We start from the raw sequence: 15493 nt of genomic DNA, 5'->3' as shown, positions 1-15493 counted from the left end.
TTTTGTGTGTGTCAAGTAAATTTATTTTATTTCTTGTGAGTATGCTGTAGAGCCGTGATAGCCCAGTGGATATGACCTCTACCTCCGATTCCGGAGGGTGTGGGTTCGAATCCGATCCGGGGTATGCACCTCCAACTTTTCAGTTGTGTGCATTTTAAGAATTTAAATATCACGTGTTTTAATCGGTGAAGGAAAACATCGTGAGGAAACCTGCATACCAGAGAATTATCTTAATTCTCTGCGTGTGTGAAGTCTGCCTTATCCGCATTGGGCCAGCGTGGTGGACTGCTGGCCTAACTCCTCTCATTCTGAGAGGAGACTCTAGCTCAGCAGTGAGCCGAATATGGGTTGATGACGACGAGTATGCCGTAAGAAGGAGCTTTAAAAACGAAATTATAGACTATGTACTTACAAAGACCAGCATAATAAAGAAGGCAGCGATATAGGAGCTGCGCGCTGTCAGCATCGACACGAAACGATAGTGCTCGCCGGTGATCACATTTCTGAAACAAATTCAAAGTCAAAATTGATTTTTTTTTAATTTATAACATCACTCCGTATTTCGTTACATCGTAACGAAAGAGAGCCATACCTTCGGTTCCGCCGCTATTTGTCGACATTTGTCTATTTGTCGTCTCGATAATTATGTCATGATATTTAGATTTAGTTAAGTTGAGATGACTATTTATTTAATAGGGTAGTTGACTCATATCAAATTTAATATAAACAATGTTAATTTCTGTACATAAAATATATATCCAAAATAATAACTATCAGGGGGTGATTAGGGATCGATACTGACTAAAATTTTTATCTGTCTGTCTGTCTGTCTGTCTGTCTGTCTGTCTGTCTGTCTGTCTGTCTGTATGTTCGTTATAGAAACAAAAACTACTCGACGGATTTTAACAAAACTCGGTATAATTATTCTTCATACTCCTGGGCAGGTTATAGTATACTTATTGTCATGCTACGATCATTTGGAGCAGAGCAGTGAAGGGAAATGTTGGGAAAATGGGAGAAGTTACTCCATTTTTACAGCGATACAACGTTAAGTGTTGGATTAAAGAGGTCTTAGGACGGACGAAGTCGCGGGCGTCCACTAGTCAATTAATAAAACTTAAGGATTTCTTATAAAACTTAATTTAAATATCACGAATTTTTTTCAAATTTTTCAAACTTCAAAAACGCTGTCGTCCATTTCGTGACGTCACTAACACACTTGATGTAGGTACTAAACGTCAAATTATTTATTAACTAATATTTTTGTCAATCGCTCCATTTGTATGGGATTTATTCGTCGTCGACGGACGTCATGAAACAGTTGAAATATAGACTGTCATGGCCGACAGGCGTTTTGGCTCGTATTATCAAAGACATATTTAAAGACTAAAAATTTTATGTTATCAAGTCTCAAAAAATATGAAAAATAGATTCAGTCTTGTAGAACGATAATGAACTATTTAAGACCATTTTAAAATACGTACGGAACTCTAAAAAAAGTGTCAACTAGCCTTTTTTGCATCAAAAAGCTTGCACTTACCTCAAATAGCCCTTATTATCCTCTTGTTCGGCCAATCCCTTGATGGAGGCCATCAGAAGGTCGTCGTATCCCAAGAACTCGTCAAGCACGAACCGAGAGAACGAATCGCCGAAGCATTTGTCCTTCATGGGGTCCAATGTAACGATTTTCACCGGAATCTTCAGGCGAAGTCTTGCGCTAGGCGACAGTCTCAGGAAACCATATTCTAGAGAATATTCTAGAATGTAGAATTCATCTGAAACAACAAAATTATTCTTTATTGTATTTTTGTAAAGCTATTACCGATTTTAACAGTGCTTGGTTCTAGTGAAAGTTTCATTAGAAAGCTCGGAGTGACTCTGCGGGCGATGAAGCTAGATATGCTAGGAATATCTCCACGTGATTAATAGGGTAGTTAACTCATATCAAATTTAATATAAAACAATATTATTATTATTTTTTTAAATGGAATAAGCTCGCGCTTGACCACAATCTCACCTGATGGTAAGTGTAGATGTGGCCTAAGGTGATACGCGCTTGCCTAGAAGATGCATATTCACTCTCATCTTAAAGATGCATCTTAAAGTTGTAAGAATTAGGAAATACTGACTTCGGGAGAGAGTTCCATACCCTAGCCATACGTATAAGAAACGAAGAAGCAAATCGCCTAGTCCTAAAAAAAGTCCTAGGAATGTCAATTACGTAGGGATGGAAACCTACCCAGTGTCTTGCAGTGGGATGGTAAAAAGGTGACGGTGGTACAAGCTCAAATAGCTCCTGTATGTATATGTGTGTAATTTCGTATAGTACATGGAAATATGGTCTGAAATATATCGATATTAAGTTAAGGATGTCTTACAAAACTTAATTTAAGAGTATATGATTATGTATATTGATAGTATTTGGATAGTATGTATGTATTACTTGTATTATTGTATATTATTTATGTATTTAGGAATATGTATTTATATTACTTAACTTTGTCTTATTTTTTGTGTACATATACCCGAATCTGTGCTTACGTTTTTCTCTTCCACGGTGTTTGTCTGGAAGAGATCGCTCTTTAGCGATAAGACAGCCAATTGGACATTCGTTTCTGAGTCTTATTAAAAGTTATTGTTTATTTTTGTTTTTAGTTTACAAAAAAAGTATATATCTTCTTAATTAAAAAAATATATATATATCACAAAAAATTACCTTTTAATGAATCGTTGACAGCCGCCACATCTTCAAGGAACTCCTAGAAATGCAAATATAAGATCAGAATTTAATATGTTCCACAATAATTTTCGTAAATCTATTATAATTATATCTGTTGTAAAATATAATTATATTATATATAGGTATACGCGGGCGATGTCACAGGGGTATGTATACATTAGGTATACTAAAGCCCTACTCAATGTCTACTGTCGTATTTTTACCAACAAACAAATTTGAAATTTTTAGAAAACGCATGCCATTTCATTACTTATTTATTTAAAACTAGCGGACGCCCGCGACTTCGTCTGCGTGAACTACTACGCCTACCCCTACCCTACCCTATCCCTACCTTACCCCTACCCTACCCCTATTCTACTACCCCTATGGTAGGGACCATGCGACGGCGACGGAAGCTTAAAAAATTGAGTAACTTCTCCCGTTTTCCCAACATTTCCCTTCACTGCTCTGCTCCTATTGATCGTAGCGTGATGAAAAGTATACTATAACCTGCCCAGGAGTATGAAGAATAATTGTACCAAGTTCCGTTAAAATCCGTCGAGTAGTTTTTGTTTCTATAAAGAACATACAGACAGACAGACAGACAAAAATTTTACTGATTGCATTTTTGGCATCAGTATCGATTACTTATCACCCCCTGATAGTTATTTTGGAAATATATTTCATGTACAGAATTTACCTCTCTACAGATTTATTATAAGTATAGATTATACCTATTGTTTGTTTATAAAATTTTATTAAAAATATATTAACTGTATGTTCTAAGCTTATTAATCGAATTTATTTTCATTAATTTAAGAAGAGAAGAAGTCACACTGTCCAGAAAACTGACCAATATGCATATAATTCTTAAAAATTAAAGGAATTAACTTTACTCTTTTTTTTTCGGAGATCATATTGGACTCAAATGGAATGCAATGATGTAAAAAAACACGTTGAAAGAGCAGTCTCTACCAGACAACCTTGAAGCATACATTAAGGATCACAACACAATAATATCTTAATGTCATATTTCTATAAACAAATGTGATATGAAAACAATTTGTTTACTTATATCTATGAATGTCAAATGCAGCGTGGTGATTATAAGTTCCATGTCTCCTCTCCTATGGGAAGAGGCCTGGCCATTATGGGCCGTTAAAATAGGCTGAAAATGACGTCTAAGCAATAGAGATGATGGCAGTTTTTTAAATTGTATGCTAATAGTAAAGCAATTTTGTAAAAGTAACAGGGTATCTGCGATCATTACTTTCAGAGCTGCAGAGATTTAAAAGGTCAGATTTGCGGCGCTGCCGCGGATCCCTGAAGAGCGCCCCATACAAAATGGTACGAATTAATGACGTCGTAGGTACATAAGGATCGTTAGATTTGTATGGGCGGTCAAACAAAATTACTAATATCTTTGTTATTTGTGCGTTTATGTTTAAGCGACGTCAAGCCAACTAACCACAGACGTTGCTTACCACCAGACAAAAGTACAAAGAACTTCCCTGGACGAGCTTTAAACAACAAATACAACAATACTTACAGTAACAAGTTTAGAATCTCTGTCTAAATCTTCCACAAGACCCATGATGCCTTCCCATATAGACGAAGATAGTTCCACATCTTCCCCGGGCACTATAGTTTGGTTCAGATCACTCATTCCTTCATTTAGCTCCGGTTTACTGTCCACAAAGAAGCCAGTCTCGATGACCTGGTTTGGAGTTTCACTGTTCTCTTCATGTATGCGTGTTATGTTGCCATAGTCTGTACCGTCGCGGAGATATTCATCCTCCTCTATATCTTCATTTGTCGAAGATTCTATGTTTATAAATCTGGAATCAGTAATTATTCTTATTATGATAAATTCATTAACAATTATTAAACAGTATCCTATAACTATCCACCATCAATCTCCTATTAAAAAGTGGATGGACAATCAGCGACCAAAAAACGTCCCACTCAATGAGTGCCAAACACAACTTCTTGGCACTCAATTCAAGTAGTCGCATTTGCAAATTCAATCTTAAACTCAATCCTTAAGGTTGAATTGGCTCTGAATTAGGGATTTTATTGAGTATTTGACTATATTTAAAGGCCTTTAGGTATCATTTTCTTTACCAATAACTCTAAAACTGCCAAATCAAAATTGGCCAGTTTTTAAGTGACGTTTTCTACATGATTGTGCGTCCTTTTATTATAAGACGTCAATGCTACCCACACATAAATTTATCTAAATTAATATTATAAAGTGTTAAAGTATGTAGGGGGTCTGTGGATCTACTGAACCGAAGCTGCATTGTTTGTGAGTGTCATAGGCTATATTTTATGCCCGTATTCACACGGGAACGGGAACTACGTGGGTGAAACCACGGGGCGTCAGCTAGTAATACAATAAACCGTGTTATTGATTTGTGCAAACATGATATGCTGGATATTAACTTATTTAAATAAGTGTCATTAATTTTTTCATAAAAACAGGGATAAAATCACCTTCACAACCTTTTTTACTGCATTCTTTTGATTGCATTCATATTTTTTTGCAAATCACAAAATTAAAAGTTAATTATTATTTATTCAAGATTGTTGTCAGAATTATATATTTTAGTAAGGTCATCCATACAATGTTGTAAATAAATATTTTAATATGCATCAGTCTTGCATATTAATCGAGTGTAGTAAAAAAATAAATCTGTTTCAGATTTCAAGTAAGTATAACATTTAGGCTAACACAATGTTTACATAACAACAGATTAATTTGTGTAAGCCAATTTCATGGAAGAACAACGTGAACTTATGAGTATGAAGGAAGCCTTACTTTCTATTCTTACATAAAGATTTATATTGGGCACTCTGTATATATATAATAAATCAATAAAACAGAGCAGGAGTACTTTGAATGTACATAATATGTGGCATTGCCACATATTATGTACATTCAAAGCGGGGCACATAGTTCGATGGATGTTGGGGTCCCAAAGTGCTGGAATGTCAACCCCGCACTAGTAAGCGCAGTGTTGGTCGACCCCCCCACTACGTGGACTGGAGACATCAAGCGAGTCGCAGGGATTCGCTGGACGCAGGTGGTTCAGTATCGTTATGTTTGGAAGTCCCTACAAAAGGCCTATGTCCTGCAGTGGACGTCCAATTTGCTGATATGATGATGATGATGACATAATATGCTTTGAATATCAGATAACATATAATATATGCGACCTGGGCGGCCTGGCAAGCTTCTGGAGCGAGCTCTGCTGGATGCAGTGAATCCAGTGGGGACCTACAGAGAGAGACCCACGTACAACGGCCAATCACAGGGCTCAGTGTGGAAACAGTCCAGTAGAAAGAAGATGCTTTGAATATGCATGTATGATAGACAAAATTACAACTGAATAAATGTTTTAATTATATATGAACTGATTCAAAGAATTGTGACTGCTAACCCACTTTTTCTTTTTAATTTTATCACAAGTTAGCAAGACTAGACTGCGATCTCACCTGATGTTAAGTGACAATGCAGTCTAAGATTGAAGTGAGCCTACTTAGACTTTATTCTATCCATACCTCTGACAGTTTTATACCAGAACACTAAATATACACATTGCTAACTATGTCATCCAATATAAAGAAATGAAAGAATTCCTTTACAAAACCAATATAAAATAATTTTCATATAAATTTCATTTTAGTGCAACTATTACATAAAGGGAACTATTGATATTTAGGGTCAGCTATCAAAATTCAATGCTAAGTTATAAATAGTATATTGAGTGTTGACCTACATTTTATTATTAGAAGATAGTGCATGTGTCTTATTATTCTTAAATATATAAAATCTTTATATCTAGTATAATTAGTCAAGTTAAATACATATTGAAATACTGATTACAGTGAAGTCAAGTATAGTCATTTTGCAGTTAAGTAGTTTATGTGCTAATTCTAACTAATTACAAATATTAATTTGAGATTGTTTATTATTCTTTTAAGTCATTAAATAAATTAATGTTCTATTAAAATTCCATACAACATTTATTTACATTTGTCATAACTGTTAAATTAACACCATAAATTATATCTTAATTTTTTTTCAGGCACAGGCAGGACCTACATTTGCTAATTTAATTCTGTTTATGTATTTTCTAAGAATTAATACAAGATGTCAAATTAAATCACTTCAAAATTCAATATCACATATTCATGTAATACAGTCTTCATGTAATGGATATTACAATAAGTTGTTTGATGGACCATTATAATTATTATATCACATTTGGAGATAATATTATTGTAATCAGTCAATGACTGATACTTATTTTAGTTAATGTAATGATTCAATAATTACTGATTACAATAATCAGTCATTATTGAACTGAATGTAAAACATTATTTTTACGTAAGTATATTGCATATGCAACATGCATCTAATATCAAAATATTTTTGATATATCTTATCTTTAGCATTCGCATGTCTGATTTTTAAGTGATTTATTTTGTTTTTCTTTATCTAACATATGTACAGTATGATTATAAACTCACTGTTGTGTACAAATAACATGATTAAAAAGGAGCCAATACTCAAGTCTTCGCTGTGCATTGTGCAGTATACAAAAACATATCTTGTGTGGGTATAATAGCTGCATAGTTGAGCATGTTGCAATGTCAGAGGGGACTAGAAATTTGAATCATAATATACAAAGTTTTCTCTTTATTGTCTAGAATGATCTAGACAGAATTCATAAAATAAAATGATTGGCATTCAGCATTCAAAAATACTAAAGTAAGATTCATACTTATTTTACAGGAAACAAAAATATCAGCTTTAACTTTTACTAGTGTAGTGTAGTAGATTGTCAATTTACTTTTTACAGATGCATGTCTCAAACGGTAAAGAAAAACATCGTGAGGAAACCTGCATACCTGAGAATTTTCTTAATTCTCTGCATGTGTGAAGTTTGCCAATCCGCATTGGGCCAGCGTGGTGGACTATTAGCCTAACCCCTCTCATTCTGAGAGGAGACTCAAGCTCAGCAGTGAGCCGAATATGGGTTGATAGAACAAAATGCATATTATAGATTTAAGAAAAGCATGTACTTACATTTAAAGTTTTGAATGCTGATAATATGTAAAATTACAACACTTACCCTTCTGTGGCGAGCATTCCTAACATGAACTCCTCTTTATCCTTCTTCAATTTCTTTTCTTTAGCATAACTCTGTTCGATAGTGTAATCATTTGACGGATTCCTCAATATCTCCACCCTGAGAATACCATCTCTCGGCCATGTATCTTTAACATGATTCAAACATGTTGTAGGTGTTCTTGAGAACACTATGTGTATGTATGCAAGCACAAAGAATGCTATTAGTGCTTTTAATAGTACCAGGAATTCAAAGAATCTACGCACAGGTCGAGGGAATGTCCGTGCATATGCTATGGCAAATTTGAAGAATAAAGCATGGAACAAACGCTCTCTGACATTGAATAAAGGATTTTGGTTGTTGTTCCTATTTCTATTCATTGCTTGGTTTATGATAGGTCCACCGGGTAACGGGTTATTCTCTGGATTAACGCCGGGCGGTAGATTCATTGCATTAGCCCCTCCTGCATTACTCATTTCTTGATAATCTGTTCTTATGATTCTTTTTTACTCTATTGTGAATGAATCACTGCATCTTATTGATACCTAAAATTAAAGAGTTCTTTTTTAAACTCACAATTTAAAAAAAATATATTTAAACATTAGGCTTCTGAGTAATAGAAACTATTGGACAAAAAAATAATTGTAGTGTAAAAAAAGTTTGGTAATCAAAGTCTAAGAAGTTTTTTTTTTCACACATGTGGATATACTATTGCTAACAATATATGGAAAGCTAATGAAAAGATAACAAAAGTACCTCAATAGGTGAAAAAATAAGTTGTAATGTATTGTTGACCTATAATATGGGTTTTCACACTGATAACATTTGATTTGAACCAAAATGTCAACACTAGAGGACACAATGGAAAAGTTGGCAAAGATGTTGCAGAAATCTCTGACTTTTGGTTATAATACGGTACTCTTTGAAAATCAATCACAAATCGACATTTGACCTCAACTTCGTTCAATTGTTTATAAAACGTAAATTATTTATACACTCTGCCAATGAGAACGTTTAATAGATAATTGGAGACATCAAACGCAATAACAAAACTTATAACACAAGATACAGATGGCCAATCAAGAAATTTAACCAAGAAAAGTAAAAGTAATCAACAAGCTTTGAACAAAATGTCAAAAACACTTTCACAATAAAATTATATAATGACCTTGATATATCTCACATCAATACGTTTTCGTTGATATTTACATACAATAGTGAATCGATTCACTGTTTTTTCATAATAAAATTAAAATAAATAAAACAAATTTATTATTCTGTGAATAAAAACGAAGAACTGTCAAATCGCAGACACTGTCAGACCTCGAAAATTATTGGTCGAAATGTCAAATGACGACTAAACTGTCACATAGATAGCAATGCGTTCATTTTAAGTGTAAAAATATTTTTTGTTTTATATTTCAGGAAAACATTATTATTTAAATTTTTTTATGCAAATTCAATATTTATTAAATATTTTGAAATACTATAATTTTTTCTCGAAATTGACAGAGCAGTGTTATTTTGTTCAATTTCAGCATTTAGTCAATAGATGTCTCTACAAGCTGTCTAATAGAACGTTATAACTGAGTATTTAAAAAATATATATATATTAAAATGAAGTTTATTGATTCAAAAGGGAATGCCCATCCCCTGCCCTGGCCTACCCTAACAACCCGGCAATTTACTTTAATCTGTTACGCTCGAAGATCGAAAACGCTCAGTGAGCGGTAAAATAGCTTACAACGCGTTGTGGTCACAGTAAAACATCCACATGGCGAAATTCGTGTTAAGGCTCTAATGAAAACGCGCACGACGCGTTGTGGCTATCACAGAAAGACCAAATAGCGAAATTCGTATAGCATGTCATCCATGACATGCTATTCGATCTCAACGTGTTGTGGCAATGAAAAAAAGCCATGACGCGTTCTGAGCATTCATTGTTTTAACCATAACACAACGGACAGGTTGTAATTTGTCGGTGTAGGCTCAGGTGCAAAGACGTTTTAAAACATCAGTTTTATTCATTTCTTTTCTGTATATTATAAGAGTGAATTTTAATGTCAGGGTTAATTTTGATTATACATTTCATATGTTTCTCTATTCATGATAAACTTGTGATCAGTGCTTGTTTCCACAAACTCACGTAGTTTATCGTAAAACAATTTTTTTTATTCGTCATAATAATAATAGCACTGACATTAAAAATCGAATGCCATGAGCATACTGAAGCCGACCGTACGATGAGCGCTATATATCGCAAGTTTTTCCCGCCTACCGATCGCTATCCCTCCCTAACTCCCTACTCTTTACGGAAACAAGTCATGCCACCGAACCGCGGCACGAGCCAACACGAGGTCTCAGACTACTATTGTTTGATTTAATAAAATCATTGGGTATTCTGAGAGAGTAACGAAGTGATTATAATACTCTTTGCTCGTATCATCTAAATAAATAGTTTTACCCTACAAATGAAATTTAAAAGTAGATACACATATCTACTTAACTTTCTAAAATGCATTTTTTTAAGTAAGTATCTTATCGCATCGTAAAGTAAATTTATTTAAACTGTCAGGTTCTATTAATGATGATAATTATACCCCATAAAATAGGTATTTAAGCCACATAAAGACTGTACTTTTTGACAAGATTCATGATAATATAACAGATTGCAATTACATGACGACTGTGAAAAAAAAACAAGTAGCTGTGATTTTCCGGGTTATTTCTAATACAAAGCAATGCACTGTGAAAGGGATACGCAGTTGAAAGGATCGTTGCAAGCGCTCAAGGAACAAAAAGAGCATGAAAATTCTACAAAGGCAAAGGGACTGTAATTCTGATTGACGTCTAAATTGTACACGATTCTATAAAGTGTTTTTGTGCTAGTTAGATGTCGCCCATTCAACCCAGTTCTACCCTACTTATAAAGCGCGCTACGTGAGATCTGAGAAAAAAATGTATTGAGAAAGACTTCCAATGATGTGTTATTGATAATACGTACCTACCTGCCAAGATGTATGTACAAAATGACATAATAGACAAGTTGCATAATAAAGTAATCGGATTATTTCACATTATGTCTGGATTATAGGTAGGTAGATATCTACATAAACTACGTATAGTACAATTTAAATTTTCAGCAAGCAAATAACCCGATAAGTATTTATACTACAACCACAGAATACATATTGTGTACTTGCAATATGTATGTTTGTTGGTAAACAGTACACATCGAGTAGGGCTCTAGTATATAATAATAATAATAAAGCCTTTTTATTCCAATATCCTCAGTTTTTACATTTTACATTGTGTTAGTGATTAAAATTTTTACAAATGTACTTATAATATAATGTTAATGTTAGTGTTTAACTTAGATCTAAATTATTTGGGATATGGACCCCATTTTGGGTATAGGCCTCCCCCAACCTTTTCTACCTTTCCCTGTCCTTGGCTTGGTCAATCCAATTTCTCCCCACTGCTTGAGCGATGTCGTCTTCCCATCGCTGCTTTGGTCTACCGACTTTTCTTTTACCTGATGGACCCTTCCATTTGGTTGTTTCTATTGTCCATATTCTGTCAGAACAGCGTGCGAGGGCTCTAGTATACGAGTATGTTTTTTATTTTTTTCTTATTCTTACACGTTAGCCCTTGACTACAATCTCACCTGACGGTAAGTGATGATGCAATCTAAGATCGTAGCGGGCTAACTTGTTAGGAGGAGGATGAAAATCCACACCCCTTTCGGTTTCTAAACGGCATCGTACCGGAACGCTAAATCGCTTCGCGGTACGTCTTTGCCGGTAGGGTGGTAACTAGCCAAGGCCGAAGCCTCCCACCAGCCATACCTGGACGAGAAGGGAAGAGGAAGAGGAAGAGAAAGAGGAAGAGGAAATGGAAGATGCCTATGCCCAGCAGTGGACCTCCATTGGCTGATAATGATGATGGTAATGTATAAGTAGGTAGGTATAATTTATACTTACGGTAGTTACTTGTTAATTATTATAAAATAAAACAGATATAGTGCGTAAACTTAAAATGTGGAATCTCTACTTTAATAGCATAAGTACCTAGTAATAAGAAGTTAGATAGAAATGTGAGAGGTCTTAGATTCAATTTCAACCCATTCCACTTTTGTCATAACTACTCCTTGTACTTGTGTCTACAAGTTTTTTTTGCGAAACGTCTTTTGAGGTCGACTTTTAAGGCCTGGCGACGAGTAGCCATACGTGTGAAGTAGAAATATGATTGTCTTACTCTTATTATTTAAAAAAATATTCAGTTACAAAATCTTGGTCATATTTTATGTTGTATCGACCTAAAGGTATCTCTAACTACGCTAATATATTCCTTTTTCTCGGCTAGAACATGTTGGAATCCACATTTAAATAAAAACATTACAAGAAACGGACTGAGAATAGGGTTGTCACCAATGCAAATACTTCAAAACCTCAAGTTTAATAATATAGATATTCTATTTGGCTTTGGCTGTAGCGTAGTAGTTAACAACAACTACTAAACAGACATACAGTATTGTAAACGACACAATTTTTTTTACTTACGGCAGACGTTTATAGTTTTGAATCACAACGATAAGACATACCTACTATATAGATATTAAATATGTTACGAGCCTACAAATCACGGCAAAAAATAATCAGAATTTAAATAATCTTTACATTTTGTGAAAAGACATCTCGGCATTGTAGACAATATTCAAGTACTTAATTTTTTGTTTAAACAACTTTATTTGTTTACTATATGACTTCATGAAATTAAGGCAATTAGCCACTTTTGTTCGCCTCGATACCTAGCTTTACTTGCTGATAATGTATCTTTCCATTGGTGAACTAATTTTAAAAACGCTGTAGTAGCTTCGAAGCCTATTCCTAACAAATCAAATATAAAATATATTAGTTTAGATAAAGGTATTACATAATAGGTATTACTCGTACTTATCTACTTATTATTGTATAAATATTTCTTATTCTTATATTTCAACGCTGACACCCCTAACAAAGATAAAGCTTCGAGATACGAGAAGTAAAACTAAATTACGAGCGGCTCGCATTATAAATAAAAAAAAAAACCCCGAAGCGGCCGTTTGAAAAAATTGACGTCTCAATTATCGACGACGAAGCCTTGAGATTGGCCTTAATTTATATTATTCTCACGTTTCTTGTTTCCTGCTACAATCCCGAATGGACGGTCTACGAGGATCCGCGATTGTTATTGTCAAATTAAAAAAATAAAAAACCACGACTGCCTAACCTGCTCGCACCTAGTCATCCGCCTCGCGTATTTTGTACAGCGATTAATAAATAACGGTTTTCTAATTGCAGGTTTTTAAAATATTGCTATGATATACTATTTTGAAATCCTCTTGACGAGCCCTTGAATTTGATACCCATATCGCAATATTTTTGTCATCTCGAGTCTATAGCGTCTCACAGTCTTCGTGTTGTTTTTTTTAACTTCACTTAACACTTGTCTTTTTTCAGTTGGGTTAAAAGTGCCTTTGTGGTCTAGTGGTTAGGCTGTGTGGCTTTTGATCATGAAGTGTTCGGCTCGAGTCCTGTCCGCAGTGGTGAAGTTGGTGGTGACAATGGTGGTACACCCTCGTTCCACGGAGAATTTGGACTTTTGTTACCTGCTAAACCGACCCTGTCCTAACTAAGAAGGTATGTGTATGTCTATATATTCTATGACCTACTTAAAAAAGTAATTCTTAATCTAACCCAGATGTTGATATGATAATACGTCAAATTTAAATTCAATAGCGTAAGCCGCGCCTATTCCATTTTATCATTTACATCGTCTTCTCGCTACAAATTATAAAAAGTGAGCTCGAACTTTCCCAAACGGAAATTAGTCAACGATATTTATGTACTTGGGTACCTATATCATTAAAATTATAAGGACGTAAGTAAACCGTAAACAGAATTACATAATTATGTTTTTTAGTAGTTTCACCAACGATATTTTTTTTAAGTTTCAGTTTAGAGAGATTTTTTTATCAGGTTTTTTATGGATCAGGACTCAGGTGCGACCAATCCGGCGACGTCAAATTATAGGTGCTAGTAATACTTTCCTATACTTACCTCACCTACCTACATAGCCGTGATAGCCTAGTGGATATTACCTCTGCCTCCGATTCCGGAGGGTGTGGGTTCGAATCCGGTCCGGGGATGCACCTCCAACTTTTCAGTTGTGTGCATTTTAAGAAATTAAATATCACGTGTCTCAATCGGTGAAGGAAAACATCGTGAGGAAACCTGCATACCAGTGAATTATCTTAATTCTCTGCGTGTGTGAAGTCTGCTAATCCGCATTGGGCCAGCGTGGTGGACTATTGGCCTAACCCCTCTCATTCTGAGAGGAGACTCGAGCTCAGCAGTGAGCCGAATATGGGTTGATGATGACTACCTACATACTTACGACACGCTGCGTGAAACTCGTCTCGTCACGTCACGTCGCCGTCCGTCCGTCTGTCGATTACCACAATTACCTAAGTACCTTCTGATACCAAGAATCATCAAGATACTTTACCATTACCTGAAATAATTACATTCAAATGCAAACAATCGTGACTTTCACTTGAACTCTTGAGCAGCAAACCTTAAAGAAAACCAAAAGACTCCTACAATTAAGCCAATGGTGTCGACCAACACCTTAAGAAGCTTTCGCATAACTGCTGAATCAAGAGTCGGATACAGAAGGCAGTGATTTTTTGAATCAGCGCGTTTTGTGAGGACTCACTGTGGGTCCCCGACCAGCTTGGGCACTCAAGTGTTCAACATCAGGAGACTAGTTTTTTTTTTTATAAATCTTTAATAGTTTTTTTTTTTTATAAATCTTTAATTTTATTAACATTGTTCTTTTAAAAATAAGGACAAATAAATAAACGAGTGAAAAAATTACCGGGACCAAAAGCATGAAATTGTAACACCACTAACTTTTCACTCGAACCTTATGAATCAATGCCAGATGAGATAACCATTGGACCAAGGAGACAGTTATAAACATCGATCGTAGATCGTTAGATGGACCTCAAAGCGTCGCGGAATTGTCATTGGTTTCGCACATTGACCTCACTCGTAACACATTTCTCTTTAATCATGTTGTGGCTTGTGCATACTTAAGGAATTAAAATAAGAAAAAACAGTAAATATTTTCTTAAGTCCACATCCACTCACAGCATGCACTTGTTACGTACCAAGATCAGATGTGCGTGCACGTCTTTGGGTAATGACATAAAATTGAGCGTTCTTTAATATGGAGTGGCCCATCTAACGATTTATATCGATGGTTATAAAGGTGCATTTACAGTTTCATAATTAAACAAAATATCTACCAAAATATAAAGACATCGCGAGTCGTGACGGAAGCAATATTTATTCTAACCCAAATAACGTCTCTATTTCACCTGATAATCTAGCCAACATTACAAAGATTACGTGTCTGTTTGACTTCGTTCTTTATAAACATTTGCTAAGAACTGTGTCAACAAAACTCAGTCACCACCATTACTAGTTATCCTAAAAATAGCTTCACAGAGAAAATAATCTTACAGTACTAGTATATAAGGGCTGTTATAGTAAAGTTACGTGTTTTTCAACTGCAATGCAATGCGCAT

General features: G+C 34.9%; 1 protein-coding gene across 2 annotated transcripts in view; it reads right to left on the bottom strand.

The window, feature by feature from the left end:
* Positions 1–9184, bottom strand: part of LOC112057970 (membralin) — a 175270-nt gene extending 166086 nt beyond the window's left edge. The window contains exons 1-6 of one of the 2 annotated variants that reach the window (XM_052887887.1): positions 9026–9184; positions 7861–8402; positions 4269–4557; positions 2717–2759; positions 1541–1775; positions 413–503 (exon numbers count right to left, since the gene is read on the bottom strand). In XM_052887887.1, the coding sequence (XP_052743847.1) occupies positions 413–503; positions 1541–1775; positions 2717–2759; positions 4269–4557; positions 7861–8333 (1131 nt within the window). In that variant the 5' untranslated portion in view covers positions 8334–8402; positions 9026–9184. Of the gene's footprint in view, positions 1–412; positions 504–1540; positions 1776–2716; positions 2760–4268; positions 4558–7860; positions 8403–8613; positions 8990–9025 lie in introns of those variants that run through there. The other variant, XM_052887889.1, reaches the window with a different exon arrangement.
* Positions 9185–15493: the final 6309 nt, after the last annotated feature.

Source organism: Bicyclus anynana, chromosome 20, assembly GCF_947172395.1.
Source record: "Bicyclus anynana chromosome 20, ilBicAnyn1.1, whole genome shotgun sequence".
NCBI classification, from domain to species: Eukaryota; Metazoa; Arthropoda; class Insecta; order Lepidoptera; family Nymphalidae; genus Bicyclus; species Bicyclus anynana.
This window is presented reverse-complemented; position numbering and strand designations above follow the sequence as displayed.